Source organism: Amblyomma maculatum, chromosome 1 (assembly GCF_055883805.1).
Source record: "Amblyomma maculatum isolate TAMU_Amacu chromosome 1, ASM5588380v1, whole genome shotgun sequence".
Taxonomy (NCBI): Eukaryota; Metazoa; Arthropoda; class Arachnida; order Ixodida; family Ixodidae; genus Amblyomma; species Amblyomma maculatum.
In genome coordinates this window covers 170601589-170629108 of record NC_139344.1, presented here as the reverse complement: position 1 = coordinate 170629108, position 27520 = coordinate 170601589, and the positions used below count along the sequence as shown (strand labels likewise).

Genomic DNA, 27520 nt, shown 5'->3' with positions numbered 1-27520 from the left:
TAGCAAACAAACGGCGAGCGACGGCGGCTATACGGGCACCCCTCCCTCGAACGCCCCCAACGGTGCGGGTTGCACAGGTAGCCGATATGTCTCACCGAGTGGATAACTGCCGATTATGACTATGCGTATTGCTTTAAATATGACATCAGTTACCTGCCAGACGCAAACTTTTAACTAACTCTATTTGCACATCATTTGTGTATACAGCAACACCTACAGAAGAGCGCAAACGTGCACAGCGCGAGAGGTTAAAAGAGGAACGGTAAAAAGTGTTGTCCTAAGTCCACTGCACAACGCGTGACGAATAAAAGCCCAGAAATAGTACCTTATAGCACTTTTTTTATAGAATGAGAAACCGTACTCGATAGGTTCCGTTGGGCAGGCAGCACAATACCATTTGCAGGTGCTCAAAACAACCAACATCGTCGGCACATATCCATCCGCGTCTTCGCATCGGCTGAATCGAAACTCGATACAACAGTCGGCTGCCTGGGGAAGGTTTCCGCTTACCTTATAGCGCGGGAACGTGCATCAGAATGAAGCCCCAGTATTGACGACACAAGCGCAACGAAACGACGCAGAGCAGACGAGGCTCCGTGCGTGTCGTCTGCAACGGCGTCCTGTCGTCTGCTGGTGCCGTTCCTTTGAAATGCATGGGTCCGTTTTCCTGAAACCTCTTTCCCGAATACTTTGATGGTATTAAGGCGAAAGCTTTTAACAGCTCATATTGTCGGTCACGATTCTGTCACACACTTCCGTCACACTATAGTTAATGTGACGTCACATCCGGTTAGGCGGCAATTTCGAAAATTTGTGGTGTTCGGCTGAGGCGCACTGCCTCCGCGCCGGTGCGCAGGAACTGACGTCAAACACGGCACGAGTAGGCCGTCCCTGTGTGCTCCAGCTGAACGTGCGAAAGACATGGAGAGTGCCATGGTTCTTTCTGCCGTCTGTTCTGCGTGGCCTCCGAGACTTGACTATTTCAGAGACCATACTACTTTGCTAAAAATGGTGTGTATAGCTAGTGCTAACTCGTAACAAGCACTCGTACCAGATTAAAAATTCCAATTGCTTATATTTTGTTCATTGTTGCAGAAGTGAAACAGAAAAGCCAATTTTAATGAGCAACGTCCATAGCGCGCCCCCATTTGCCAGCTTGGAGCAAACCCTACGATCATTCAGCGATATATATCTTATCCGATCTGAATTCGTTGCTGCTACATGGGAACATACCAGTCGACTGCGATTCGCGCATCTCAGCAGCTATCGTATGCAACACGTGTGTACACTACCAGCTTCATCGAAGTGGTAGGCCGTGTAGAGATTGCAACGGTCATACAAATTTAATCGCGATACAGAAAGTTTAGTGGGACGCGTAGATGGCAGTGAGGATAGAGCCCATGCGACACCTTTATTAGAAAATAACAGCCATGCACAGTGCTAAATGTAGTACTCCAACTTCATATTTTACTCGCTTTCCACGCGGGCCCATGAATACTTTCGGATAGCCGATGCGGACCTTCAGTTTAATGTCATGCCTGCTGCAATGCTGGCATAATGTTTATACATTCGCGAATACGCAAAATAAATAAATAAATAAAGAGCAGGTGCACTTCTCATATTTCTATAAATGGCATCTGACTTTGATGATCGCTAATTGTAATAAATTACAAAAGTATAGTCTGAATCGAGTTCACCATCCACGCGTTTTATTTGGAAGTCATAGCTCGCTTAATTCACACATAAGCGATCTTTATGGAGGCGTCTAGGTGAGCTTGCGATTTTGTAAGGAAAGAAAAGGCAAAAGCCAAAAGCAAATATCGATCTACATGCACATAACGCAAAATGTACCAATTAAATGTTCGTCCATATATGCCAATTACTCGAAATGTAAAGTAATGCAAGAAGCAAACACTTTCGAAGCCACTGCTCAATGTGTGTCACAAAGTTAGCATATGGCATTGAACTAATTGTTTATTAACTGCAAAGAAACTATCTGATGTCGCTTGCTAAATATTTTATTTACAATACCGCTAACCCCAACAAAGGGCTGTTGCAGGGTGAGAAAAGACAACACACTGACATTAGAAAGAGTGAGAGAAAAACACAAACGCAAGACCATTCAGACTCAAAAATGAGATACGGAGAAGTTCACACTTGGAAAACAAAGAAAGTACAAAGTATCAATAACACAACAATGACAACTCTTGCCGAGGGTGTCATCCTTCTTCAACGGAACCGAGGGCATCAAGACACCCCAGGAGTCCATCTCGAATCTCAACACCGCCTAGGTCGTCGTCGCCTCCTGGCGAAGTTTTTCATCCAGACGAGAACAGATGACTATGCCGCTTGATGTGCGCTCTACCGTAAGCGCGGGTAGGCTTCTAAGAAAACTTAAACAGTCCGGAAATCCGAACCTGATGAAGGGCACAGGTTGCCCAACAAGTTCTTCGTACCTCTTTTCGAAATTAGCATACGTACTGCAGCGTCCATTGGTTACAACCATCGCCCTGATCACACGCTGCACATTAAGCAGGTCTTGGAAACGGTCTTCCTGCATGCTTCCTCCTGCAACGGCGAACACAGACAGGTCACCAGCACGGTAGTCACCAGTGTATGCCACGTAGTACGTAGTCGCAATGCTCCATGCGCGAGGACCGTGAGACGGGATGCGCGTGCAGGTCATTCCCAAGCATTATGCCAAGCCAGTAATTGTCCCATGGTGAGATGGGTAGATGAATGGTAAGAGCGCCCTCCTAGAAGCGGGGTGGCGGTTAATGTCGCGTTGCTTTAACCATTGAAACACCTAACTAAACAGCTTGTTAATAAACAAAGAGGGCGCTCGCAGACGACACAGCCGCTTGAAGTCCGACTCACGAAATTCGCCTTCGCCTGTCAGCGTCACAGTGCCGCTTCTGATTCACTCTCATAAAATGGCGCGAAACCCCTTCTAGCCACCATAAGTTTAGTAAGCAACTTCTGCCTTGACATGGCACGGCTTTGAAAGTTTATTTTCATGACCAGCCGGGCAGCAAAAAATGGCGGTGCCGAAAATCACACCTTTCAAGGCCACGTCATTTTCACGCCCACGCAAGAACTAGCTCCCTAAAATGTTTAGCGCCCCAAGATTGAAGCACATGACTCTAGCTGACACCTTGAGTGCCAACCATGGGCTAAGAGGCGAAGGTCAGTTTAAAGAATCGGACCCCTGATATTCGACTATGAGCTATCTTATGTTTGTGCATGCGCGACGATATTGTGTAGCAAATCCCGGTTGTCGCCCCTTGGCTCGTTTTCGATTTTTTAAAACGGACATTTGTGCTCCAAAACATCTCTAAATGCCGCTGCCTCCACGAGCACGCCCTTTGTTTGCAAATAATATGTTAGTCTGTATACAAAGAAAAAAGAAAGCCGATTAGTTGGGCAGACAGGTCAGAGCACTGCGGCATTTTGCTGCTACTCCGTTTCAAAGGGAACGCACCTAGCATCCACTAGTCCATCCAGAAACATTTACTGCCACGCTCGCCAACGTTCTGAATGTGCATCGCTTCCCACGTGAACCAGAGACGTCCACATTCTACGTACATCGAATATTTTAACAGCGCTGTTCATTAGTGAACAGCACTGCCAGTTCAGTGACATCTTGAAGTACTGAGTTGGTGAACGTTGTGATCTAACCGTTTCAGCAAGAAAGTTCCAAGGAAGCAACAAATGTAAACAAGACATGCCGAAAAATTGGTGGTGGTTTAAGCATGGCTTGAAACTATAGTTACATAAGAGCGAGAGCTCTTCGTTCTCTTCGCCTGGTCAACGCAGCTCCTAGACGGATGATAGGACGCAGCCTCACGTTTTCGTCTCTCTGTGCTACTGAGAGAGACCGAAGCAAAGCTTTAACACTATACTCATGCATGGCTGCGAGCGGTGTGATTGCGAGCGCGCAGCGAGATCAGTCTTGTAGCACAGAGAATGAGATGACGTCACATGTGCCACATGACGTCAAAGGTCATGGTGACCAGCGGTCCCGTGACTGCTAGCGTTATGCCACAACAGACTTAGCACGGCTATACATCGCGAAACGACAAAATCCCACAAGGCGGTTTGAGCAACGGTCAGCGAAATCCGAGGCTGTACCCCCAGCAGTAAAGCTTCCGCTAGTTTCACCGAGCACCAATGAAGGCGGCCGGTTGTTAAAAGTTGGCAAGTGCTTTACAGAAGAATGCGACAAAGTATGCTGCGCCATTTCGAAGACAAATTTTAAAACGCTATGATAAATCTATGTTGTGAAGCCGGACATATATCCCTGAAAGTCTCACTATCAACATGGATACGTCTCAAAATCGCGCATGCTTCTCGTGCAGTCCGACATGCTGCCGCGAAAGCTACATTCCCTTGCAAATGTTGCCGTTCCAACGCACGAAAAACTTGCATTGAAGACAGTCTTCAGACAGCGCGATAAAAAAAAAAAAAAAAAAATAAACAAACCGCACACAGCTACAGATGACCTACACGGCGTTTACACGTACAGGTAGTACACGCTGACGCCGAAGCCAGAGACGGCCATCGCTGTCGTCTACACGTTTCTGTTCAATTTCTTGTCATGGCGTTTTCAATGCAATGCTGGCTAGGCTGTGCGCTTTGGACGGCATCACTAGTAAATTTAGCACGTGCGGCAGCGTGCCAGTCTATACGAGAAGCTTGCGCAATTCGGAGAAGCGGAATCAGATAGTGAGCCCTTTTGGGGGGTATGTCCGGTTTTAAAACACGTATTTGCCGGGGCATTTGAAGAATGGCTAAAGGTACGTCGGACGAATATTTCGTGTCGTGCCGGCGCTTGACTGTCGGAGGTTGGTGCAGGACATAGCTCGCTTGCATTGCGCGCAGACGCGAAAGCTGCTCAATCGTGAATGCGCGATCACATGCGTCGCCTGCTGCGCGCGTGACAGCAGCAGGGTCAAAACACTACTTTCAAAATCCCTGACTATTTCAGTTCAAATTCCCTGACGAGTGAAGAGGCTCAGAAATGCAGCTGCTGACGATAATGAGCATACAGACGATTAATTCCCAACAAAAAACAATTTAATAATCATATTCTGCAATTTACAATAGTGAAAGGTTGTTATTAGTGTTAATGACCGGTAAAATAATCAAAAGTTTACTGAAAATTAAAAGCGCGCTGATCCCAGCCTCAGCAGAGCTCTTTGATACTACCAGTTGCAAAACTTCCTATAGGCCCATTAGTGGCGGAGCCCGCGGCCATAACGAAACTGCGTCTAAGTTGCAAACTTTCAGATTGTTCATAAATGCGCAATCAGCCGGAAAATAAAGCTAGTTGAAGACTTGCAGCAGCGAAAATTCTTAAATATAACAGCCGTAGAGTTAATTAAGGAGAGACAAGAGTCTTAGAACGATCGAAAATGGTCAAAAATCGATTTTGAGAAGAACTCGTTTATCCTTTCGAGCACCTGCACTCAAATTATTAACACTGAATTCGGCCAGGAAATGCGATAAAATCGGCTTTCAAAACGTCACGGCAGCCACGAAATGCCCCCGAGATCGCGAGGAGGTGAGCGGTCAACCGCTGATGTGTTACAATGGACCTTTTCAGGGCCAGACAAATGTCACGGTATGGCTAGGGCCTCCTTGGCTCCGGACCGCTAGTTCCCTCAACTTCAAGAAACCGTTTGCAGGGCTCACAATACTGTCATTGCAACTCTACCTAGCCTTGCGCTGCACGCGCGCGCTTGGCAGCACAATTCGCCGATCGCTTTCGCGCCGGCCGCTGCCGGCGCGGTTATTTCTGCTTTTTCTCGCGTACTACTATCGCAAACCGCTTCCGCGTATTTTATTGAGTACAGGGGTGGAAGCAGGCTCAAGCATATTGGAGCAGCCCATGGAGAAGTAATAAATCCATTTTGGAGCAGTTTTAAAGCAACAGAAATAAGTTTGGGAGCATTCAAATTATGTTTTGGAGCATAGTTCTGGGATGCTTACAAAGATAACGGTTTTCTCTTCCAAACATGCAAAACATTTAATTCCTTTTTATTACAACATTCAATGCTTTGATGATTATGCAGACATCTCTGACAAGACAAAACATGTACACAGGCTTAGAATAACACAAATGGCCTGCGAAACAATTTGGAACAAACTAGCAGCAAACGAAATGCTTGCTTCTACACTTCGTAACTGAACATTACGCTTGACTCAAAGCTTTAGACTGCTTTAACTTGATAGACACAAAGGTGGAGCCCACAACTTTGATGCCCTCATGAACCGCAACTAGAGCTCACATCAATGAGCAGCACATTTCTGCTCTTTATCTCGTGCATATCCTTTTTGATCCTAAGCATGTGCTGATAAATTTCTGAGCACTGGTCAGTAGTGTCTTCAGCGAGGACGGGAGACACTGAAGGGCAGCCTTTTCCCCCTCAGCTTCTGTACTTCACTGCCTTGTGCCAGCGGTGCCTCATGTTTTGGTTGAGTGATGCTGGAGCTTCCTTTGTTTCAATAAATCAGCAATACGCCTTGTATGCCTTTAAAATACTCTTGAGAACATTTCTAGTGGTTGGTACCTTCACGGCATCACCTCTATATGTATACGTTTGTCTAGCATGTTCTTGACACACTTGTCACTAACAAAGAGGCTCGGAGTTGAAGTACCTGTTTGCTTTCACAGTAGAACCATTAGTGCAGTTCTTTGTAGCCGGACACGTTTCTTAACAGCTTATGGTAGTTTGCAGTGTCCACTCCACTTCGCTCGCTACTCTGACTTCTTTCACCACTGGTGATTGGAAAGCATACAGATGGTGCTGTGTTAAGTGGACAGATCATCTTATTGCGATTAATTCTCTCCAGCTGCTTGTGGCTCGTCTTAAAGTTACTTGCGAACAAACACTTATTATGCTTCATTCTTTTCTAGAGTATAATATGTTTATTTGTATTAGGCCCAGTGCAAGATGTGTTATACCTCTGCCACCGGTGTGCCACCGTTGTTTCGAGTATGGTGGCCCCTATAGCGAGTATACACTACCACTGTGCTGCAAAAGCATTTGTTCTGCTAAGTGTGATGTCAATGCACTTAGGCAACCGGTTTGGAGCAGTGCTTCCAGCCCTGTGAGTACCCAATTCACGTGCATATTGGTTCATCTATTGTGGCAGCTTAGCCATGTGTTGGCGTCGAAGCGCTCGGGCCTCTTTGCTCCTTGCGGCCGCGCGCTCAGCACGCACGCACGCACGCACGCACGCACGCACGCACGCACGCACACACACACACACACACACACACACACACACACACACACACACACACACACACACACACACACACACACACACACACACACACACACACACACACACACACACACCTGCACGAATACCATACTTGCTGTGCGCCATCTTAAAATGAAAATGCATTGCAGATTATATCGTGCCATTTTCCCTGACTTGGCGAAATTTTTATGGTTTCCCTGACATTTCCCTGATTTTTCCCGGTGCGTGAAATTTCCCTGACAATTCCCGGTTTTCCCGGTTGCTAGACACCCTGGGTTCTCTTCGCACACAACCCTGAATGAAGGCAATGGCCTGCGTTAGACTGACGCAAAGGCTGATCATGTACGCGTGAAGCACGAGGAATGAGACAATGCGTTAATTAGAGGTCACTTTAGCCATGGGCCTATATCGACGTCCGCCGTACCTTTACCGAAAATCGAATGGCCAAGTCGGACGTATCTTTAGACACTTCGTTGAAAAATAGACAGCCCTCGAAATGACCTAGCATACTCTGCCACATTCGTCAAAAGCATGCACTCGTCGACAAATAACTAACCGAGGGGAAGGCGTTGCGTTTCGGCGGAGGCGAAACGGAGAGGCGTCCGTGTGCTGTGCGATGTCAGTACACGTTAAAGATCTCCATGTTACGGTACCCATGTGGTCGAAATTACTCCGCAGCCCTCCACTACGGCGCCTCTTTCTCTCTCTCCGCTTTCATTCCCACCTTCCTTCCTTCCCTTACGGCGCAGTTCAGGTGTCCACTGACAAGTGTGATAGATACCGCATCTTTGCTTTCCAGAGAACCTATTATTATTATTATTATTATTATTATTATTATTATTAGGACGGCCAAAATAGGTTTTGGAGCAGCTCTTGGAGCAGGAAAAAATAGTAGTTATGGAGCAAGAAATGTGCGTGTTGGAGCAACAGAGGTGGGCGGTCGGCCTGAGAGATGGGCGGTGAAACCACTGCAACCCACCGTAGGGAGAACCTGGGCAGTACTTAAAGGGCCACTGTCCAGGGAAGGCCCTTTTAAGCAAAGGAGCCCAATGTTTCGATCAGGTACCGGAGATAGTCTGTGCAAAATGCTACAGTGACACGCGCACCGCAAAGCATCGAAAATACAATTCAAAGCTCTCTCATGCTCTCCTTTGGGAAGCCAGCTTCCCCGTTTCCTGCGCTGGCCCGACGGGCCACAGTAATGACGTACGTACCGCGAACGACGTCCATTGGTCCGTCTCGCTCACTGATGGGAGAAGGATGGGTGTCTACCGCTCGCTGCGCGCTTTTCCCTCGCCACGGCCAGACTGAATCCAGCGGCGCGCGCTCCCTCAACCGTCTTTTTTTTTTTTTTTTTTTTTTCGCGCTCGCGGAGAGCCACGCCCCACCTCCCGCCAAACGCGGAGGAGGAAGGGGAATTTGTCTTGCGGAGGCTAGACGACCTCGGGCAGGAGAGTGAAAAACCTTTGCGAGGGAACGGAAGGAGAGAAGCATGACAGAATCGGGTGATTGCGGTGGCTGTAACTGCGTTATTAGTTACTCTTTCCAAAAACATTTTGCGGCCTTGCGTTCTAAGGCGAAGTCTCACAGTCACCGAGGAAGAAAATATTTTCGACCAGAGGGTGGACAGTGGGCCTTTAACAAAAAAGGGGTCACAACTTCCCTGCAGCTTGCATGTTCGGCGCAGTCTTTATTTTCCATGGGACTCAATATCTCACGTCGGACGCAGAGGATCACGTGACAACAAGGGCGGCGTAGAACCTACGTCACTGCTACGTATTGCCGTGCTGGTCCTCCTTTCCCGCTCTGCGTGTTTCTTTTTCTCGCCTCTCTGCCGGCCAAATGGCGTGGGTGGAGCACTGGAGTAGGAGTGTGAAAGAGCGGCGCCTGGAGTACACGAAGAAAGCGTACGCGATGGATATGCGAACTGATAAAATTTATTCGTTTCTCTTCGCGCATGCATGCGGTTACCGAGGAAGAGGGTTCGAAGGTGCTGTGCGCGCGCTGAAAAGCTCAATCCCTGTAGTTTTTGATAACCATCCTTAATTCACTGATTTGTGCGCGCGGAATTGGCAAGCTGCGCTCCCGCTCATCATTGCGCGTGCGGCTCAGGACGCTCACGTTGAACTCGAACTGGTTCATACTAAGCAAGTTAAAATGGCGCAAAGACGTGGACGAGCAGGACAGAAGTGCCTTTATTAAACAAGAGTTTATTCCGCATACTTGAATGCGTTAGCATTACGCTTATCTTCTCTTCATATTTTCTTGTACATTTTCATGCATTTCATTTCTTGTGAAAGGTTCTTTGCTCATGCATCGTACGTTAAGCGTTTGGCAGAAAGCTGGGCTAGTTGGTGTGTCATGAGCGCTCGTCCTATCTTCTATATCTGTCTCTTCGTTACGTGCGCTAGTCTTCTTAATTAATCACCGCCTCTTCCAAGCTCCTAGCTCTAACTGATCGCTTCCACGAGTGCCGCGCCCCATTCGGAGGGGTTTATTGACAAGCGAGGTATTGGGCCTGTCCTCCGTGTTCGCTCTTTCGACATTTCTTCGTTTATGTATCCTTATATCGCTGGTGCGGAAGACGAGAGTTGGCGAAAATTGGCAAAGGTTTAACCCGGCTACACTTTAGTATAACTGAAGCGAAAGGGGAATGTTTCACTCGACCCGCCTCTCTTTATCTCTGTACAGCAGTCTGTCGTCATCGCCACTGCTGAACCGAAGACAGTTCACGAGGCTATAGTGCTCTAGAACATACGAGGCGTCACACCTGGATCATCCACGACGACTGCTGCCGTTAACACGGCATCAAGGTCATTTTATACCCATCGGCGAGGCAATGTCAAGAGCTGTCGCAATACAGCGGTCCCGGCCATGGCCCGGCGGAGCTGTTGCCGAGTGACGTCATGACTATCCCGTGACCAGGCTAGGTGGCTTTGGACCAGGCAGAGGCGAGCCAGGCTAGATTTTACCTTTGGTAGCATATAGGGGGTAATTACGTGACGTCAAAGCTGACGTCAGTACCTAGCCGACGCCATCTTTGTGTCCTGTTCTGACTGGCGCTGTCGGCGGCTCAGCTACTCTTGTGCGTCCGTTTTCTCTGTCACTCTATACCTCATGCCAGTACGGATGTAATGAACACTAAATCGGCATCATGAGTGACAGTTCGAACTATCTAAAACGTCTGCGCGATGCGGACAGAGACCGGTGCATCAAAAATGTGTGGCACCGACCCGCGATTGCAGTCGATGTGCGCGAGCGTCGACTTGTGTGGGACCAATTGAAAGCCGGCAGATCAATCGAAGGACACAGCTCATTACAAGCGGCTGGTTTAAAAATCCGTGGCTGAAGCAGACGAACCCGCGCGTTGCGCAATTACATGCGTTCCGTAAAATGCTTCTCCCAGCTATACTGCTGAATCCTCGAAGCTCAAATTTCGCATAGAAATGGCATTTTGAATTTTGACCTCAAACTTTTGGGGTACTTGCCTGATTTGATCAGAAAAAGACGGATGTTTCCATCGTCTGTGGCGGCAACAAAGCAAAAGAAGCTGTGTTGCAGCGATGGCACCGGTGTAGCCACCTCGTTGCGTTGCGGGCTCGAAACTATTGTTTGCGATGCACAAACAAAACTTTTCAAATTTACTGCAGTTCTGGCCAAACTAACTTTAGCTTGTTATTACTGATAAATAATTTTAAGAAGCTCTCCAAACTCTCCAAACGTCCCAAAGCGACTCAGGCTATGAGAGACGCCGTAGTGGAGGACTCCGGAAATTTCGACCACCTGGGGTTCTTTAACGTGCACTGACATCGCACAGCACACGGGCACCTTGCTTTTCGCCTCCATCGAAAAGCGGCCGCCGAGGCCGGGATTCGATCCCGCGCCCTTGGGAACAGTAGTCGAGCGCCGTAACCACTGCGCCACCCCGGCTTTTTTTTTTTTCTTTATTGCCGACTTTGACATTTGAAAGTGAAATCAGAAATACAGTGCATAAAACGCGTAAGCCAGGCTTCGGCAAACACGGATTAAAATTCTCTCAGCGACACCAAAACATCAAGCAAGGTAATCCATTCTGGTGGATCAGGGAGTGCTCGGTAACACTCTCTTAGTGAAACGACACTTTCAACAAAATGCTCGCGAACAGGACGCACGACAAGATCAGCATGTTCAAATTGCATCCTCGTTTTCCATATTGAGTGCAGGCCCAGAAGCATAATCAAATCATATGGTATATCCTGTGATGTTTCTATCGGCAAAAACCTTATTCCATATGGATCGAGTGGTGACTGTTTCTTTAGCGTGCGCTGTAAAACATCCCAGTAAAATATTGGGTCCCAGCAGTCAAGAAAAACATGCTCTATTGTTTCAGGTTTTTTGCATAAAAAACAATTGGTAGTCCAGGGTATGAAGATGCCTTTGCTATGAAGCCATATCTTAACGGGTAGCGTGTTAGTGTGCAATTTAAAGAAAAAAGTTTTGACTGAAGATATTACCGGCATTCTTTTAACTCTTTTAAGGACGTCTTGTATGGGGCCTCCACGGTATGGCAAACGGTACAATGGCTGGGGAAGCATGATGTCAGTGAGGTTGTGTTGTGTTGTGTTGGGTTTAGTGGCGCATAAGCAACTTAGGCTATCATGCGCCAATTTCATGGTTAAGGGTGTTGTATTTATGTAATTTAATCTTACATTCTGTTTAGGACGTTTGCTTCTATTAAAAACCTGAAAACACAGGGCAAATCAACAAGCGCATTTTCACCTAAAAGCAAAGCTGGATGAAGAGGAATGTGTTGTTTGTAAAACTGTGTAAAATGTTTTTTCCTCAGTTGTTCAAGTTGTCTGCATGAGATTAAAATGTGGATGACTGTTAGCTCGTGTCCGCATGAATCACACAGGGGCTTATCCTGTTTAGTTAAAATGAAACTATGTGTTAAATGTGTGTGTCCTATGCGAAGACGACATAGAGCCACTTCTTTGGAACGTTCAAGATGGGTGCTCGATTTCCACTCTTCTATTACAGGCTTTATGAGGTGTAGCTTGTTATTTGTTTCAGTGTTCCAAGTGGACTGCCATTTTTGTATCAGTCTACTCTGTACCAATTTCATGCAGTCTTGAGATGGTATCTGCACTTGTTTTATTTTCTTGTCTCGAGCTTTGGCAGCGCACATATCTGCTTTTTCATTACCTCGGATTCCTACATGACTGGGTACCCAGCAAATTTTTATGCTTCGTCCTTCATCTGTAAGTGTTGCTATGCTGTGTATGATGTTTCCAAGTATTGGTATAACTGCATTTCTTGTGTGAAGGGCTGTGACTACACTTAGGGAATCTGTGTAAATAATACTTCTCCTGAGGTTTTCTTTCATTATTTTCTCTATGGCAACAGAGACAGCATAGCATTCAGCAGTAAAGATGGACGCGCACTGTGGAAGTCTCATTATTTCCTCCCATTCGCCTTGAACAACTGCGCTTCCGACATAATGATCTGTTTTCGAGCCATCCGTGTAAAAGTCTGTGAAGTTACTGTATTTTTCTTTCAGCTGAAGGAATTCTTGTATGAAGTGCTCTTGTGGGGTTATTGTTTTTTGGAACTGTGTAAGAGAGAGGTCGCAAACTTCAGGGACCAGGTACCAAGGAGGCAGAGGGTTAGGTCTTTTGGCAATGCTAGGTAAACAATCCGGTAGCTCAACCTCTTGACACATTTGCTCAAATCTTAGGAGCAGTGGTCTCACTGCATTGGGTTTGTTGGTGAATAGTGTTCTAGAAGGGCATTTAGTTACTAGAGAATAGCAGATATGCTTTGGCAGAGATCTGATTTTAAATATATAGGCACATGTAAGTGAAGTTCTTCTGATTTCAAGAGGAGGTTCATTTGTTTCCACAAGCAGACTGGATATAGGAGAAGTTCGGTATGCTCCACATGAGAGTCGAAGTCCTGTGTTATGTACCGGGTCTAGTTTTTTTAAATATGATGGTCTAGCTGACCCATACACTATGCAGCCATAGTCTAAGGTGGAGCGTACGACAGATCTGTAAATGTGTTTAAGGCATGTCCTGTCAGCGCCCCAGTGTTTACGGGAAAGAACTTTTAGTATGTTTAGAGATTTGGAAGCCTTTTTCTTCAGGACATTTATATGAGGAAGAAAGGTGAGTTTTTTGTCAAAAGTTACGCCTAGAAATTTGTGTTCGTTTTTCACCGGTAATTTCGTTTTGTTCAGGTGTAGTGTAGGATCTGTTTGTAAGCCTCGTTTGAGAGAGAATAGGAGAGCCACTGTTTTTTGAGGAGAAAACTGAAATCCGTTTGTGTCTGCCCATGCTGCTAGTTTATTTATGGTCAACTGCACCTGTCTCTCACATGTAGATACGTTAGAGGATGTGTATGCAATCTGTAGATCGTCAACATAAGCTGAATACATTACGGATTTCGGGATAACTGTGCTTATGGAATTCATTTTTACTATAAAGAGAGTTGTGCTTAAGACGCATCCCTGTGGTACGCCATTCTCCTGTACAAAGTTCTTTGAAAAAGTTGAGCCCAAACGCACACGGAATGAGCGATTTGACAAGAAGTCCTTTAGACAGTTTAACATCCTACCACGTATGCCTAAATATGCTAGGTCACGGAGGATGCCAAACCTCCATGTAGTATCATACGCCTTTTCCATATCAAAGAAGACGGCAAGGCAGTGCTGTTTGTGAATAAATGCTTCACGAACAGTGTTTTCAAGGCGGACTAGATGGTCCGTGGTAGAACATGCTGTTTTGAACCCACATTGGTGTATGTCTAGAAGTTCTTGGGAATGAAGGACAAAGGCTAATCTGGTATTAAGAACACTTTCAAAAGACTTTGCTAGGCAACTTGTGAGAGCTATGGGTCTATAACTGCTGGGGGCCGTTGGTGGCTTTCCTGGTTTCAGGAAAGGCACAATAATAGCTTTTTTCCAGGCCTCAGGAATACTCCCGGATACCCATACTTTGTTGAAAAATTTCAGAAGTGCTTCTAATGCAGGTGTAGAAAGATGTGCTAGCATCTGATAGTGAATTTGATCTGGGCCAGGTGCAGTCTTCTTGCCGGCAGATAGAACAGTGTTTATTTCTTGTAGTGTTATTAACTTGTTATATGTTTCATTAGTACTTCCGCTTGTTGGCAGTTTTTGTTTTTCGGCCTTGTTTTTGTATGTTATAAAAGATTTTGGGTAGTGTAGTGAGCTTGAAATTGCAGAAAAATGATCGCCTAGAATATCTGCCTGTTCCTGTAAGTTTGTTTGGGTGCCAGGAGATGTTAGAAAGGGGACTGTGTACGGGGAGAAGTTGCCATCCAGTTTGTGAACAAGCTCCCACATTTTTTTTGATGTGATTGAGCTATTTATTGATGATATGTATTTTTGCCAAGAAGCCTTCTCAGCGTTTCGGCGGATGTACCGTGCCCTAGCTTTCGCCTGTTTGAATTTTACGAGGTTTTCGTTTGTAGGGTACCTGCGAAAGGTTCCCCAAGCTTTGTTTTGCTTCTTCTTTGCATCTCTGCACTCCTGAGAATACCAGACTTTGCGATTTTTCAGTACCACTCCTGAAGACTGTGGTATAGCTACAAGTGCTGCGTCAATGATGCAGGCCGTAAATTTTTCATTTATCTCGTCAACACTGAGTTTTTCGGAAAAGACCTTTTCCAGGCTGGCTTCAGACTGGAATAGAGCCCAGTTCGCAAGGTGCAGCTTCCACCGCTTGGGTTTGTTTAGAGTGATGGAGGGTGAGGGTGTTAGGCTGATAATGACAGGCAAATGATCACTTCCTAGAGGATTGTCAAAGACGTCCCATTTAAAATCAGTAAAAATTGATGGGGAGCTAAATGATAAATCTAAAATGCTCATTTTCCCCGTGCTTGGGGAGCAGTATGTATGCTTTCCTGTATTTAGCAGGCAGACATCATTGTATAATATAAAATCCTCTAATATACGACCTCTAGTGTCTGTCTGATCGCTTCTCCAAAAAGTGGAGTGCGCATTAAAATCTCCAACAACCAGATATGGTTCTGGCAGTTGTTCTAAAAGCTCTTCCAGATCATGAAGGGTTACAGTTAGGTGCGGTTGGAGATACAGTGAGCATATAGTTATTGTTTTATAATGAATGATAGAGACAGCAACAGCTTCGAACTTGGTTTTGAGGCTAATTTCACGTGTTGCTACTCCATTCCGCACTACAATAGCGACACCTCCAGATAACCTATTTGCTTCTTTTCGGTCGCAGCGAAAAACGTTGTGTCCTTTTAAAATGTTTTGGTGTGGTCCTAAGTTAGTTTCCTGTAGGCAAAGGGCTACAGGAGAAAATGAATGTAAAATGTCTTTTATATCGTTGTAGTTGTTTATGAGACCTCGGCAGTTCCAGTGTATGAGGAACGCCATTTTTTTTTTTTTTTTGGAATGTACCTGAATTTAGGTTTCAGGTTTTTCTGGTCCTGTTATACGAGGTTTTTCTCTCCGTTTTCTTTCTAGAGAGTTATGCCGCCGCTGCAGCGTGGACGAGGAAGGGGTTGTGTCCATTGCCTCAGGGGCTTTGGACGTTTGGGGAGAGTTAGGAGTGTTGGTTGCAGGCTTCCCTTCTGGGGGAGAAGCCTTTTGGGCTGTTGGCTCTGGGGCCAGTGTGCCCTGTTTCTGCGATGGCAGGGCAGCTTTCGCTGCTTCTGCCTGGGGCAAGGATGGCCCTGCCTGAGGCTTACCCTCGGCGGAGACCAAATCCTGTTGTGGTGTGCTGCCCCCATGCTCCACCACATTGGAATAGTTCGGTTTGGCTGTGAACAAAAAAGTGCCCTGTTTAACAAGATATCGCTGTCGTGCCTCTTTAAACGTTATGTTTTCCTTGACTTTTATGGTAATGATGTCCTTCTCCTTCTTCCAAGAAGGACATGACCGTGAGTATGCGGCGTGTTCACCTGCACAGTTTGCGCAGTGTGGCGCAGCTTCACACTCGTCAGATTTGTGTTCATTTGAGGCACATTTTGCACATGTTTGTCGGCCACGGCAGCTCTGGGAGCCATGACCGAATCTTTGGCAGTTGAAACAACGTCTAGGGTTTGGAATGTAGGGCCGGATGTCTACTTTGATGTAACCGACTTCAATGGATTCAGGGAGTTTGCTGGAGTTGAAAGTCAGAACTATGTGCTTTGTTGGTATTTCTTGGTTGTTCTTCCGGATTTTGATCCTGTGTACACCGATTACATTTTGCTCAGAAAGACCTTCTAGAAGTTCTTCTTCGGTGAGTGACAGGAAGTCATTCTCTGATATCACGCCTTGGACTGTGTTCAAGGATCTGTGAGCACTGACCGTTATTGGGATATCCCCAAATGTTGTAAGTTGCTGAAGGTTGCTGTACTGGAGTTTGCTTTGCAGCTCAAGCAGGAGATCCCCGCTAGCCAGTTTACTAACTTTGTATCCTGGGCCTAGTATGGTTGTGAGAGACCTAGATACTGCAAAGGGGGATATTAGCCGAGCTTGTTTGGCAGGGCTTTCACTGTGGATCACATGATATTTAGGGAAAGTGTCATGCTTTGCTGAAAAGAACTGGGCTGATACATCGGTCCGCCTTTTCTTGGAAAGGCGATCAGTTTGTTTGGAGGAAGAAGCCATAAATAATGTATGATGTTCGGCCGCGGCGCCAGCCACCCACCATGGAGCCCAACGAGGGGACGGGGCAGGAATTGGCAGGCAAGTCCTGTCCACGTCAGCTGTACACCGTAACTATAACCTAATATGGCGTAACTCAGGGTAGTCAGCCACACAAGGTTAACCCTCGCCACCTGGAAGTAAGGAAAAACCGGAAGAGAGTAGAGGACAGGAGAGTTGTAGGATAGAAGATAGGAACGTGAAAGATGAAGGGGAGGATAGGAAAAGGCGACTGCCGATTTCCCCCGGGTGGGTCAGCCCGAAGGTGCCGTCTGTGGGAAGCGTGGGCCAAAGTGGTGTGTTGCCTCCGCCGAGGGGCCTTAAAGGTCCAACACTCGGCATCGGCTCAACCACCAGGATCCCCTTTTCCCCAGACACGGCGATGCCACGCACGGCTAAGCGTGGGTGCTCGGGGTCCGTGGTGTCGCACAGTACACGCAAACATCTGCTTTAGCAGATGCCCCCTGCGGGGTGTCAGTGAGGTCTCTATAGAGTTTCTTCTTGGTGACATTGCACAGATATTCATGAAAGAAACGCACATTTAAAAACCTATAAGCAAGCATCACTTCACGCAGATATCCAGTCACGGCACCGCACATATTTTGACATGACGACACCACGAACCCTGGAAGGAGTCTGCTGAGCCTGACCTGAATCACTGTCCGGAGAAATGGATTGTTTTGGTCGCGTAGATAAATAAAGCGCGATAAACCTGGCGCATAAATAAATGCACAAGCTCTAGTCCTCCCTTCTTGGCAGGAAGGTAAAGATTGGTTCGACTTGTTCTCTCCCATGTCGAAGCCTAAATGAACACAGCAAAAACACGATGAATTTTTTGTACACTGATCCTCATGGCACCCAACACATTCATTACATACCAGATCTTAGATACAAGGAAGAGATTGCAGATTGTGGCTCGGGAAAACATCGACAATTGCCTTCCTTGCCACGCGTCAGCCTTTTCTTTTGCAGACAACGCTTGGTTAGCCCAATATGGCTCTGGGTCGCGATAGGCATCAAGCGGTACACCAAGATAACGTTTTGGAACAGATGCCCAATTGAGCCGAAAAATTGTCCGACGTGGCTTCCCAGCCTCCATGCCAAAAGCCATGACTCTTTTCTCAGTTTATCTGGGCCCCGGTGCACTCACAAAATTGTTGTACAACAGTTGTGGCATGCTGAATACTGTCTCTGTCGGAGCAAAAAATGGCGATATCATCGGCGTAAGCCAAGATTTTAACATGGGCCGCCTGCAGTCTATAACCTGTTATAAGATGGCTATTTGCAAAGGAAGTAATCACCCCGCCGGGGTGGCGAACCCTGCGCCACCCAAGCGGGGTGATTACTTCCTTTGCGTTGTACATCAAGCCTCCATTGTCCTTGGTTTTCATTAACCTGTAACTGATCCAGTTGACTCATATTTCCTGCAACAGGCTCTTGCTCGACTGACATGTCACTTCAAAACTATTACCAAATATCGCATAAATTAAGCAACAACCTGTTAGTGATAAACAAAACTTTGGGTTCTTAAGTCTCCTTGAGGAGCCTCGTTAGAGTGCCCGCACTTTGCTATCTGCTTATTCACCGTATCCCGTAAATGCTGCTTCAGTCGCATATCATTAGAATGCAGCCTTAAGCCACCGCATTATATGAAATAGCACCCTACACATAGCTATATAAAGCCCCTCTTTACCGAAGCCGTACGAACGTGCCCTATAGGAGTATAGTGTGCCTTACTTGGGATCTAAGGGTCCCGCTTTCAATAATTCCCATTTCACCCTTACATCTTATTGACTCTTTCTGGTTTGGCAGCTCCTGCCACATTGAACATGTCATGTGTTCTCATTGCGCCAAAGGTGTCTGGCCATATCACCAACTAAAGTGCCGCTTACCAGAGAGTTTTCAGACTTTCCGCCGACAGAGCGGGCGCCGGATTTTCTGTGGAACGTGGCTTTTCATTTTATCGCATCGGCTCAAACAGTCTCAACAGTATAAACAAATGTATGCACAGGCTCCTTTACTTGCAAGGCCACTCAGACTAGCGCGGCAAAATTTAGAACAAATTGCATGCTTATATATAAAAAAAAAAAAAAACCTTGGTAGCTTTTTCTGATATGTCCTCACAACATAACCTGCGAGAAAAGCTTCTGGTGCTACCTCATCGTATTCATCTGCTTCACAACACATCGTTAAAAATCCTGCTTCACTGTCCAGCTTCCTGGTAACTAAATAGGTTAAACAACGTGATGGGAACACAGGAAACGAGGACGACACAACTAGCGCGGTTGTGCCGTCTTCTTCTCCTTGTTCCCGTCACGTTGTTTGCACGGTTAACCTATAATTAATCACCAAGTCCAATTTGCTGTCCCTTGTAACAAATTCAATGGCAGCTGATAGGGCATTATGCTTCAGCATCTGGACTTTTTAACCTCAGCGCCGCTTTCATTTCAGAGGAAGCGAGTGCATTTCCACTCCTCACTGCTGTCATTGCCTGAAGCGAGTTCAGCCGATAAAATTAGAGGGTCTCTTAGATGTCTCTTAAGCGCAGGACGGCGAAAGCCTACCCTTCTCCTATCATTTGCCTCTCATTGTTTGCCGCAGTTCGTCATTTCAACTCGTCGTTTGATATATTGGTCGTTTCTCAGTCATGATGAGTCTGCCTGCGTAGTCATTCCTTATCACTCATAACTAAGCAGGTTACTCATTTAGAATCAGCAGTGGTCATTACATGTCGTCGTTTCACATATTGGTCATTTCGTAGTCATTAACAGTAACGATGAGTCATTTCTAGCTATTACAGTCATTACCACACATCGCTAAGCACTTTTACTTCTTTCTAATCAATTGCGGTCATTACATGTCGCAGTTTGATATACTGGTCATTAGAAATCATTTGTCATTATTAACCATTATTAGTCATTAGCATTAGTCATTACCTCTATCAATGTCTATTTATAACTTTTATTGATTACCTATCACCATCAATCATTTCATTCTCAATCTCCCTCTTTGCACGTCCGCTTTTGCGACTGACACACCAGTGCACAGATGCGACACACAGGCACAGCTTTTGCATACAGATTTTCGCTCCATGAGCCTAGAACGGCTTTCGCCTTAAAAAAACAAACGAGTCCAGTCTCAATGTTAACGTGCTTGCACACACCCACACAAAGAAGTTTGCGTTTACCACGCAGACGCGAGGCGAACGCGCTCAGAAAGGAAGCAAACCGCGCGTTCAGAACCGGCGGCCCCGGCGGCGACGTGTCCCCGAACAGTGGCGCCCTCAGCAGAAATAGCGGGCGCAACTGTAAACTCCCCCACGGCCGGTCTCGAGGGAGAGGGCGCGCGCGAAACGCGCCCTCCCTCGAGACCGGCCGTGACTCCCCACGGACGCGCTTGCCCATTGACAGCGGAGCGACGCAGCAGGCCGCACCCAGTGCACTTCTATCGAGCGGCCGTGTCACTGAGCATCATTGTCTATAGACCTCCTTCATGTTTGCAAACAAACAAGACGATCGAGGGGGTGCCCCGCCGGGGTGGTGCAGTGGCAGTGCCCAAGGACGCGGGCTCGAATCTCGGCCTCGGCGGCCGCTTTTCTATGGAGGCGAAAAGCAAGGTGCCCGTGCGCTGTGCGATGTCAGCGCACGTTAAAGAACCCCAGGTGGTCGAAATCTCCGGAGTCCTCCACTACGGCGTCTCTCATAGCCTGAGTCGCTTTGGGACGTTAAACCCCAAAAACCAACGATCGAGGTGGCGCTGCTCTCGTCAGCGATCCCACGGTAGGCAAAAAGTGCGGCCGCGGCACTGTGGCCAAGCTTGTCAAGGCCGTGTTATTATGATATGTAGGCTCCTTCTTGGCAGACGAAGTGACAATGTGCAAGTATTTCGTGAGCCTCATCGGTGAGGAGAGAAGCGATACATAGAAAAACTCTACGTACACGGTGTGCAGCGTACGGACCCGCACGCCGTACCGATGGAGATTGGGTTCAAGGCGCACAAAAGAAGCGTCCCAGAAAATTAAGCGCGGAACGCATCGAGAATTACAAAGCTTTGGATGCTTACAACTACTGAGTCGAGTAAGCTGACGGTAATTTTTCTCGCTCATAAATAGCGCGCGCAAACCGCGTACGAAGTAGTCCGCTCGAAGCATCATTGCGTTATCGAATGAATCTTCACACCGAGCGGAAAATGAGCGTTCTTGGTAAGCACGAAGCACCTCGCTGGCGTCGAGCGGCTGTATAGTTAAGATGACAACAGCAGCCTTCACACTGCAAGGATTTGCGTATCATTTCGATATTCGTTGAAATCACAACGCGGCGCGTCTTTTATATCAGCTGTGTTCGTGGGCGGCTGTCGCCGTTAATGGTAGCAATTTTATCACGGGTAGTAAGTAACGCTTAAAGCTTGCATTACCATTACGAGCTGCAGCGGCCGCTGTGGTTGCGTGGGTTCCGGTAAAATGGTTTCAGGAAAAAATGGTCCCGAAAAAAATGGCCCCAGATAAAACGTCCCCAAACAGATGTAATCAAACGTACTGCAAAGTCGAGCTTTCGCCTTGCCTGGTGCTTGGCTTATCAGCGATGAATTGCGCTCATTCAATCAATTTTTACTGTTGTATCTTACACCTGTGTTTATGGTTTTAGCTTGAACTTTATATTTTTAACCCCGCCGTTTTATTTATTTTTTTTTTCACGTTCTGGAGGAGGGGGGGGGGGGGGGGGGTAGTTCTGTTTACTAAAGGCGTAGACTGAGTTTCCTCGGGTCTATAGCCGCATTAATGTATGCTACAGTGCTTCTTTCTACCCGTCCGCTTGAAATTTGCAAAACATGGTACTGATGCTGTGCAATTGCAAAAAAAAAAAAAAATCATTGCGCCGAAATTTGAGCGGTCGAGGACAAGCACGTCTCTCGAATGTGTAATATTAGCCGGGTGATTAGACCTATATTAAAGAGCGATATGTCCCAGCCTGGAAACTGAGAACTAAGCACTACATAATACTCGCTGGATGTTGTATAGTGGTGTTTTTTTTTTTTTTTTTTCGCAATGCTTTCTCGCTAAGCCTTCTCCAGTTCCTGCAAATGTGTAAAGCACCGAGATAACATGGTTACATCTATTTTTTTTTTGATAAAAAAAAAAAAAGGCATCCAATAAGATGTTCAATTCTTCGCGAAGCGAGTTCCGGGCAGATTTTCAGTCAATTTCTTGGGCGACATTTTTTCTTAGGGGCCGCTTCCTGAGGGGACCTTTATGGACGTATTTTCCGGGGCCGTATATTCGACGGACCTTTTTTTTCGGGGCTGTATCTTCTGGCGACCTCTTTTCTTGGGCCGTTTTTACCTTCACCCGTGGTTCCGTAGTTAGGGCGGCCCAGTTCGGTCTCGGCCACTGTGGCCGCGTTAATGTAGGATAAACCCAACTCGCATTCACAATCAGCCGCTGTGAATACAAATAAAAGCGCTCGGCATAAATAAAAAATGCAGCTCCAATCCAAATTAGTAGCTGTCAACGTGAAGTGGGAATCTTCATCAGGAAGTAGATTAAAATAATTTGACGTGAACGCGTAGCAGCTCACTGCGCATGCATACAATTACCAAAGTGAAAAAAAAAAAAAAAAAAAAATCGGGCTTGAGGAACAGTTTACATAGGTAAAACATCTACGCATGCTCCAACAAAGAAACAGGCATACGCATTACAAAATATATATGACTGCCTCGTCTACATATGTTACCTGCGCACCCGCGCCCGCACGTGCCGGCACTAAAACAATACCAAGATCCCATCACGCGTCGTAAAAAGGCCAAACTCGAGTTATTCGCGACCTTTGATCCGGTAGACAGCTGCGGCGTAAAGGTGAATAAGCTCTAGCTTAGCCGTGACTAAGTGTTTTCCGCATATTCGATGAGCAGGCGTCGGTATCCAGCCTTGGTGCTTCACCGCGGCGGCCCACCACTGTTTACGACGACCATTGTAGGGCAAGAAACCTGAGCAAGCTTACTAAACTTTTTGTGTGCATTTCAGCACATGTCATAGCGACGCGATTAGTCGGCATGGTGCTCTGCATTTCCCGGCAGCAGCAGGCCATCGCGCAATCACGGTAGCAAAGCGACTGAAACGTTGTTTTGCCCAACGTTTTGCCTACCACGCGAAAGTCACTAACGACGACAGCGCCACCGCATTTTCGTGACGTAGCCGGAGTGAAGGAGGTCCTATACTGATTATAACTATCGATCACTATAGTGGGCGCGAGGTCATACCGTGGCGCCACCTCTTGGCAGCGCCGCGTGATGCAGTAAGTGGGACGATTTGTGATGCTTTCCTAGGCGGTTTATTTGCGCGTCAATGCTGAATTTATTTATTTATTTCATATACGCTTCAGTCTAGGCCTGTTAGACTATTTGAGGTTTTAGGATAAGCGTAGTCCGACTACTGCTACGATGCCGCGCACCTGCAGCGTTGTCGCTGTTAAGGAAAGATCCAGGCAGAAATTAGCGGTCATAAATCACGGTAATCATATTGAGAAAATTACGCCACTACATCGCTGCTTTGCTCGGTAATCATATTTCTTTGCTAGAGAGCTCTCAGGTGGTGACAGATGCGGAGCACTTCGCACAGTGCCGGCAGAAGCGGCGCCATTCGGCTGATCCTTGAATAGCCAAGTTTTACAGTGGGGATGACGCGAATTAAAGCAACTCTGCAGAGGAGCGTTCCTTCTTGCACACTGACAGCGATCATTGTCTCTCGAGCTTCGGGTGGGTGTTTGTTTTTCCGCGTATGCATGACTATTTGTTTTCTTGGCCGTTTGAAATTACTGCTGAAGTTGCCTAAGGGGAGTCACGACGCGTACTACTGCGGGTAGCAGTAGAAACGTTTAGTTTCGGGCATCGTGCCTGAGAAGAAATTTGACACGCTCAGGGTAGGTACTGATCGGCGAGAAGCCAGCATATTTTCTTTCGCGCCAGCAATCAGACGTCGTTAGTTTCACAAGTGATAAGCGCAAGAACAAACTTGAATTAGCGTCGCAACTCACGGAACCCTACATAGATGAAATCTTGCTCGATGACACGCATGTTGCACACACAAGATGAATGACCGCTCACTTATTGGCAATTTGTTTAACCTTTCGGGTAGAAATGGGAGCATGCGCCGGGTTCCATCGCGTGTACAAAGCAGTTACAGGCCAAGTAAACAACTTAAACTCAAGCAACAACAGCGGCGACGCAAGATGAAAGTGCGTGGTGCTGGCTGACGTCAAAAAGCTAAACTGCAGAGAAAACCGCGACTTTTAGCACAAGTTCAACTCAGCGCATGCTTCAGCAGCAGTAAGCGGAGTCACGTGATCCCACTTGCTCCCCTAGGTCGAATCTAGCGCCGCCCGCTCCAGTAGTGGAGCAGTGGAGCTCGCGCCTAACCCCAACGATATCCTGCCGAATCTCGCGCACACTTTCTGCGGACGCCACTTATGAGTCATGAACTGTTAAAGGTTTTCGCCTTTAAAAAAACACTGCGGTTGGGGCGGCGTTTGGGTAAAGTGAGCAGCGTCCAGGGTGTTCGAGGGAAACGGACCTCCCCGCCTCTTTCTACTTACAGATGCGCTTCCGGTGCGCGCTGAACTGTGCCGAATAGCAGCGCTTCATTAGACATTTTCCTCTACCGTTTTTTTTTTTAATTTTTTTTTTTTGTAGGTGACAATCAATGTCCAACTTGCCCTATCCAATCTTCGAAGTAATAAATCTCCTTTGCTTGCCCTTTCTGCACTCCGCGACATTTTCCGGCTCCTCTTGCCGGCACCAGACACATTCTCATGCCTGTGGTAAATAAGCTGCTGGAAAGCTGCGGCCTCTGGTCTCCTGCGCCAGCCGTGCCGTACCATTTCTAACATCCGCAGCAAAATGCACACCACTCCACCGCTTGTGGACGTCGTGGCGCCACGCTAGCCAAGAAGCAATATTGAGACGAGGAAGCTTTATGCAGGGTTGCCCAATGATTTAGCACTGCCCAGCTTCCAACCCACTCCCCGCCCATATTTTTCGCACTTGACGTTTCCACTGATACAGCATGTCCCTGAGGTGCTCCTTTTAGAGCGCAGCTCTTTGGCGCCCGTTCCTAGGCTTCGCGTCGGCGGCCTCGTAACCAGCTCCACCCCGCTTTCATCTCCCCCAGTTCGAGCCGGCGCTTCGGCAACTGGAGCCTCGCAGGAAGAGGGGTGGGGGGTGTGTACACTCAGCTGCGAACGATGGGGGCAGGAGCGCGCGCAGCAACGGAGAACACGAGGAAAGGAAGGGGAGGGGGTCGCCGGAGGCAGCGCTAGCAGCGACTGACTGATGCCGCCGCTAGCGTCAAGACAACTAACTGCGTAGAACACCGTCGCCGCCGTGCAGAAAGAGAAGGGGGTCCCTCTCGCTTCCTGCGTGGCGGCGAGGGTGATCTCCGGTAAAAGATACAGGGGCTTTACTCTCCGGTTGCGTGCATTCCATTCTCACTCGCGTCAGCTCAGCGGCACTAGTCAGTCGCTGCTATCTGTTCGCCGCGTAACGTTCCTATGGGCCCACGCGCTGCTTCCCGCAACCTCCCGATAACTCAATCGCTCTCATTTCTCCGACCACAAAGCTTCTCTCATGACAGCCAAGTACTGTTAGTGGAGCGTTTCTTGAAGGAATACGTGTGAAAAATTAAAACGGTCTAGCTCGAAATTTTTGCCTCAATCTATCGAAAAGGTGAAAGAACTGCGCTCAAATTTCGCATTAGGAAGTAACGTAATCGTGGGCAATTTTTTATGGTAGTCGATAAACGCGCAGAATGGAGTCACGTGCTAGAGTTCTCCAGCAGCAGAACGCTCTCGAAGCAGCAGACGACACGCGGGGCGGGCGGTGCATACGTTGTCGCCGCTGCTGGATGTACGGAGAGGCATTCAATTTCGTGAAGCTTGTTGATTGAACACACTTTGGTTTACAGCTCGTTTCCATTTTATTAAGCGTATAAACCGTGGTATAAACTTTCCGTCGGCACATGTGCAGTCACAGCATGATGAAAAACGCTCAACTATCGCGCTGCGCCTGCGCACCGTTATCTTATCGACCAAGCTGCAGCACAATGTGTTCGCGCTCCGAGAAGGAGCCCATATGCACGCACTGGCTCAACTCACCTGAGATGCCAGTGCGGTTAAAGTCGGTGGGCACAGACGCGGATCGCGTCCGGCCAAACAATTGAAAAAAAAAAAAAAAAAAATCTATCCCGCTTTCGTTTTGAGAAGCCCGAAACCATGCGGAAATCAACGGCAGTGTCAAGCTGAATTACCCCAAAAACTCTGCCGTTGGCCATGATGGACAACGTAGTGCGGCAGGAAAAACTGCGCGGAAAACTCGATTATAGTGAGCGGACACGAGATAGCAACCTTTGCTTTCGATGTTACATCCCGCACCCGTTCGCCCGGGGCGAAAGATAGTTGCAAAAGCACAGCATGACAAGTGGCAAAAAAAAAAAAAAAAAAATCCCAGAGAGAACAGGCGAATCAACACTTTTCAAGCTGCTTCGACCTCGGCAGCTGCAACAGTCTAGAGTTATGCGGTGATAGTTTCCTTACCGGTGAATTTTGGCAGCAGCGCGGAATTCCAGCATATGCTCGGAAGGTTTCATGTCAGAATGAGCAATGGTGCGTAGCGATGAACGATCGTTTCGGCTGGTATGACCAAGCTTAATACTAAATTTAAGTTCGCAAATTTTAACTACGTATGCAAGCATGGGGCTGCTCCTTAAATTAAAGCCAACTTTCAGCTATCTTGTAGGGTACGTTTTAGATGAGCTCGCTGCCGAATATTACTCGGCGCCTGTATCGAAACGTGAACAAAATGCGAGCGAAAACAAACCAAGGCTTGCGTGGGTGCCTCAAGCTACGATCGGCAGTCAAATTCAATCGACCCGCTCCAACTACAGCGCTTTTGTCGCATACAAGCGAAAACGACATCGTGCGTATACGATTACCCAGCCCACGATCTTCGTTCAAGCTGTACACACAACTCACGCGTTTTGCAAGCATGTTAACCAGCCATGTTTCTTTTGCTATAAATATTGTTGTATGCTCTCTTTGCAGTGCAGGAATGCCAGACTGCAACGAAGCTGTTTCCTCTCTCCAAGAAAACAACTTTTTTGAACTCGCTAGCCATTCCGCAGAAAAGGTTCTAATCAACACTTGTAAACAATACACGGTGCTCACCTAATACGAAACCATCCACCAGGTTGTTGTACAGGGCCGGGGTCGTTCGACATGTTGCAGAAGTTTACGAGCACGGCAACGAACAAACAAGAAACGCGAGGTCAAATTCACCCGCCAAAGCACCGACATGACCAACGCAATAATTTGGCGGGAACGGCGGCACGGAACGCACGGCGCTTCGCTCGTGCTCGGACAGATAGTGATGATAGTGTTTATAGCCTAAAAAAAAAAAAAAAAAAAAGGTGTAAAAGACTTGGTTGCTTATAAAGACACGGTGCTAAGACAAACATTAACCTTTTCATCGACGCTGTGGCCATCATCATAAAGTTTCTTATACTTAGAAACTGTATGGCCATCATAGGATCATAGGCATTCTGGTGAT

The 27520-nt window shown here is 47.2% G+C and overlaps 1 protein-coding gene across 2 annotated transcripts in view; it reads right to left on the bottom strand.

Moving 5' to 3' along the window:
• LOC146204854 (uncharacterized) overlaps nt 1-27334 on the bottom strand; it is a 92972-nt gene extending 65638 nt beyond the window's left edge. The window contains exon 1 of one of the 2 annotated variants that reach the window (XM_084589575.1): nt 27139-27334. In XM_084589575.1, coding sequence (XP_084445701.1) covers nt 27139-27191 — 53 coding nt within the window. In that variant the 5' untranslated portion in view covers nt 27192-27334. The remainder of the gene's footprint in view (nt 1-27138) is intronic. The other variant, XM_084589574.1, reaches the window with a different exon arrangement.
• Between the last annotated feature and the right edge of the window lie 186 nt (nt 27335-27520).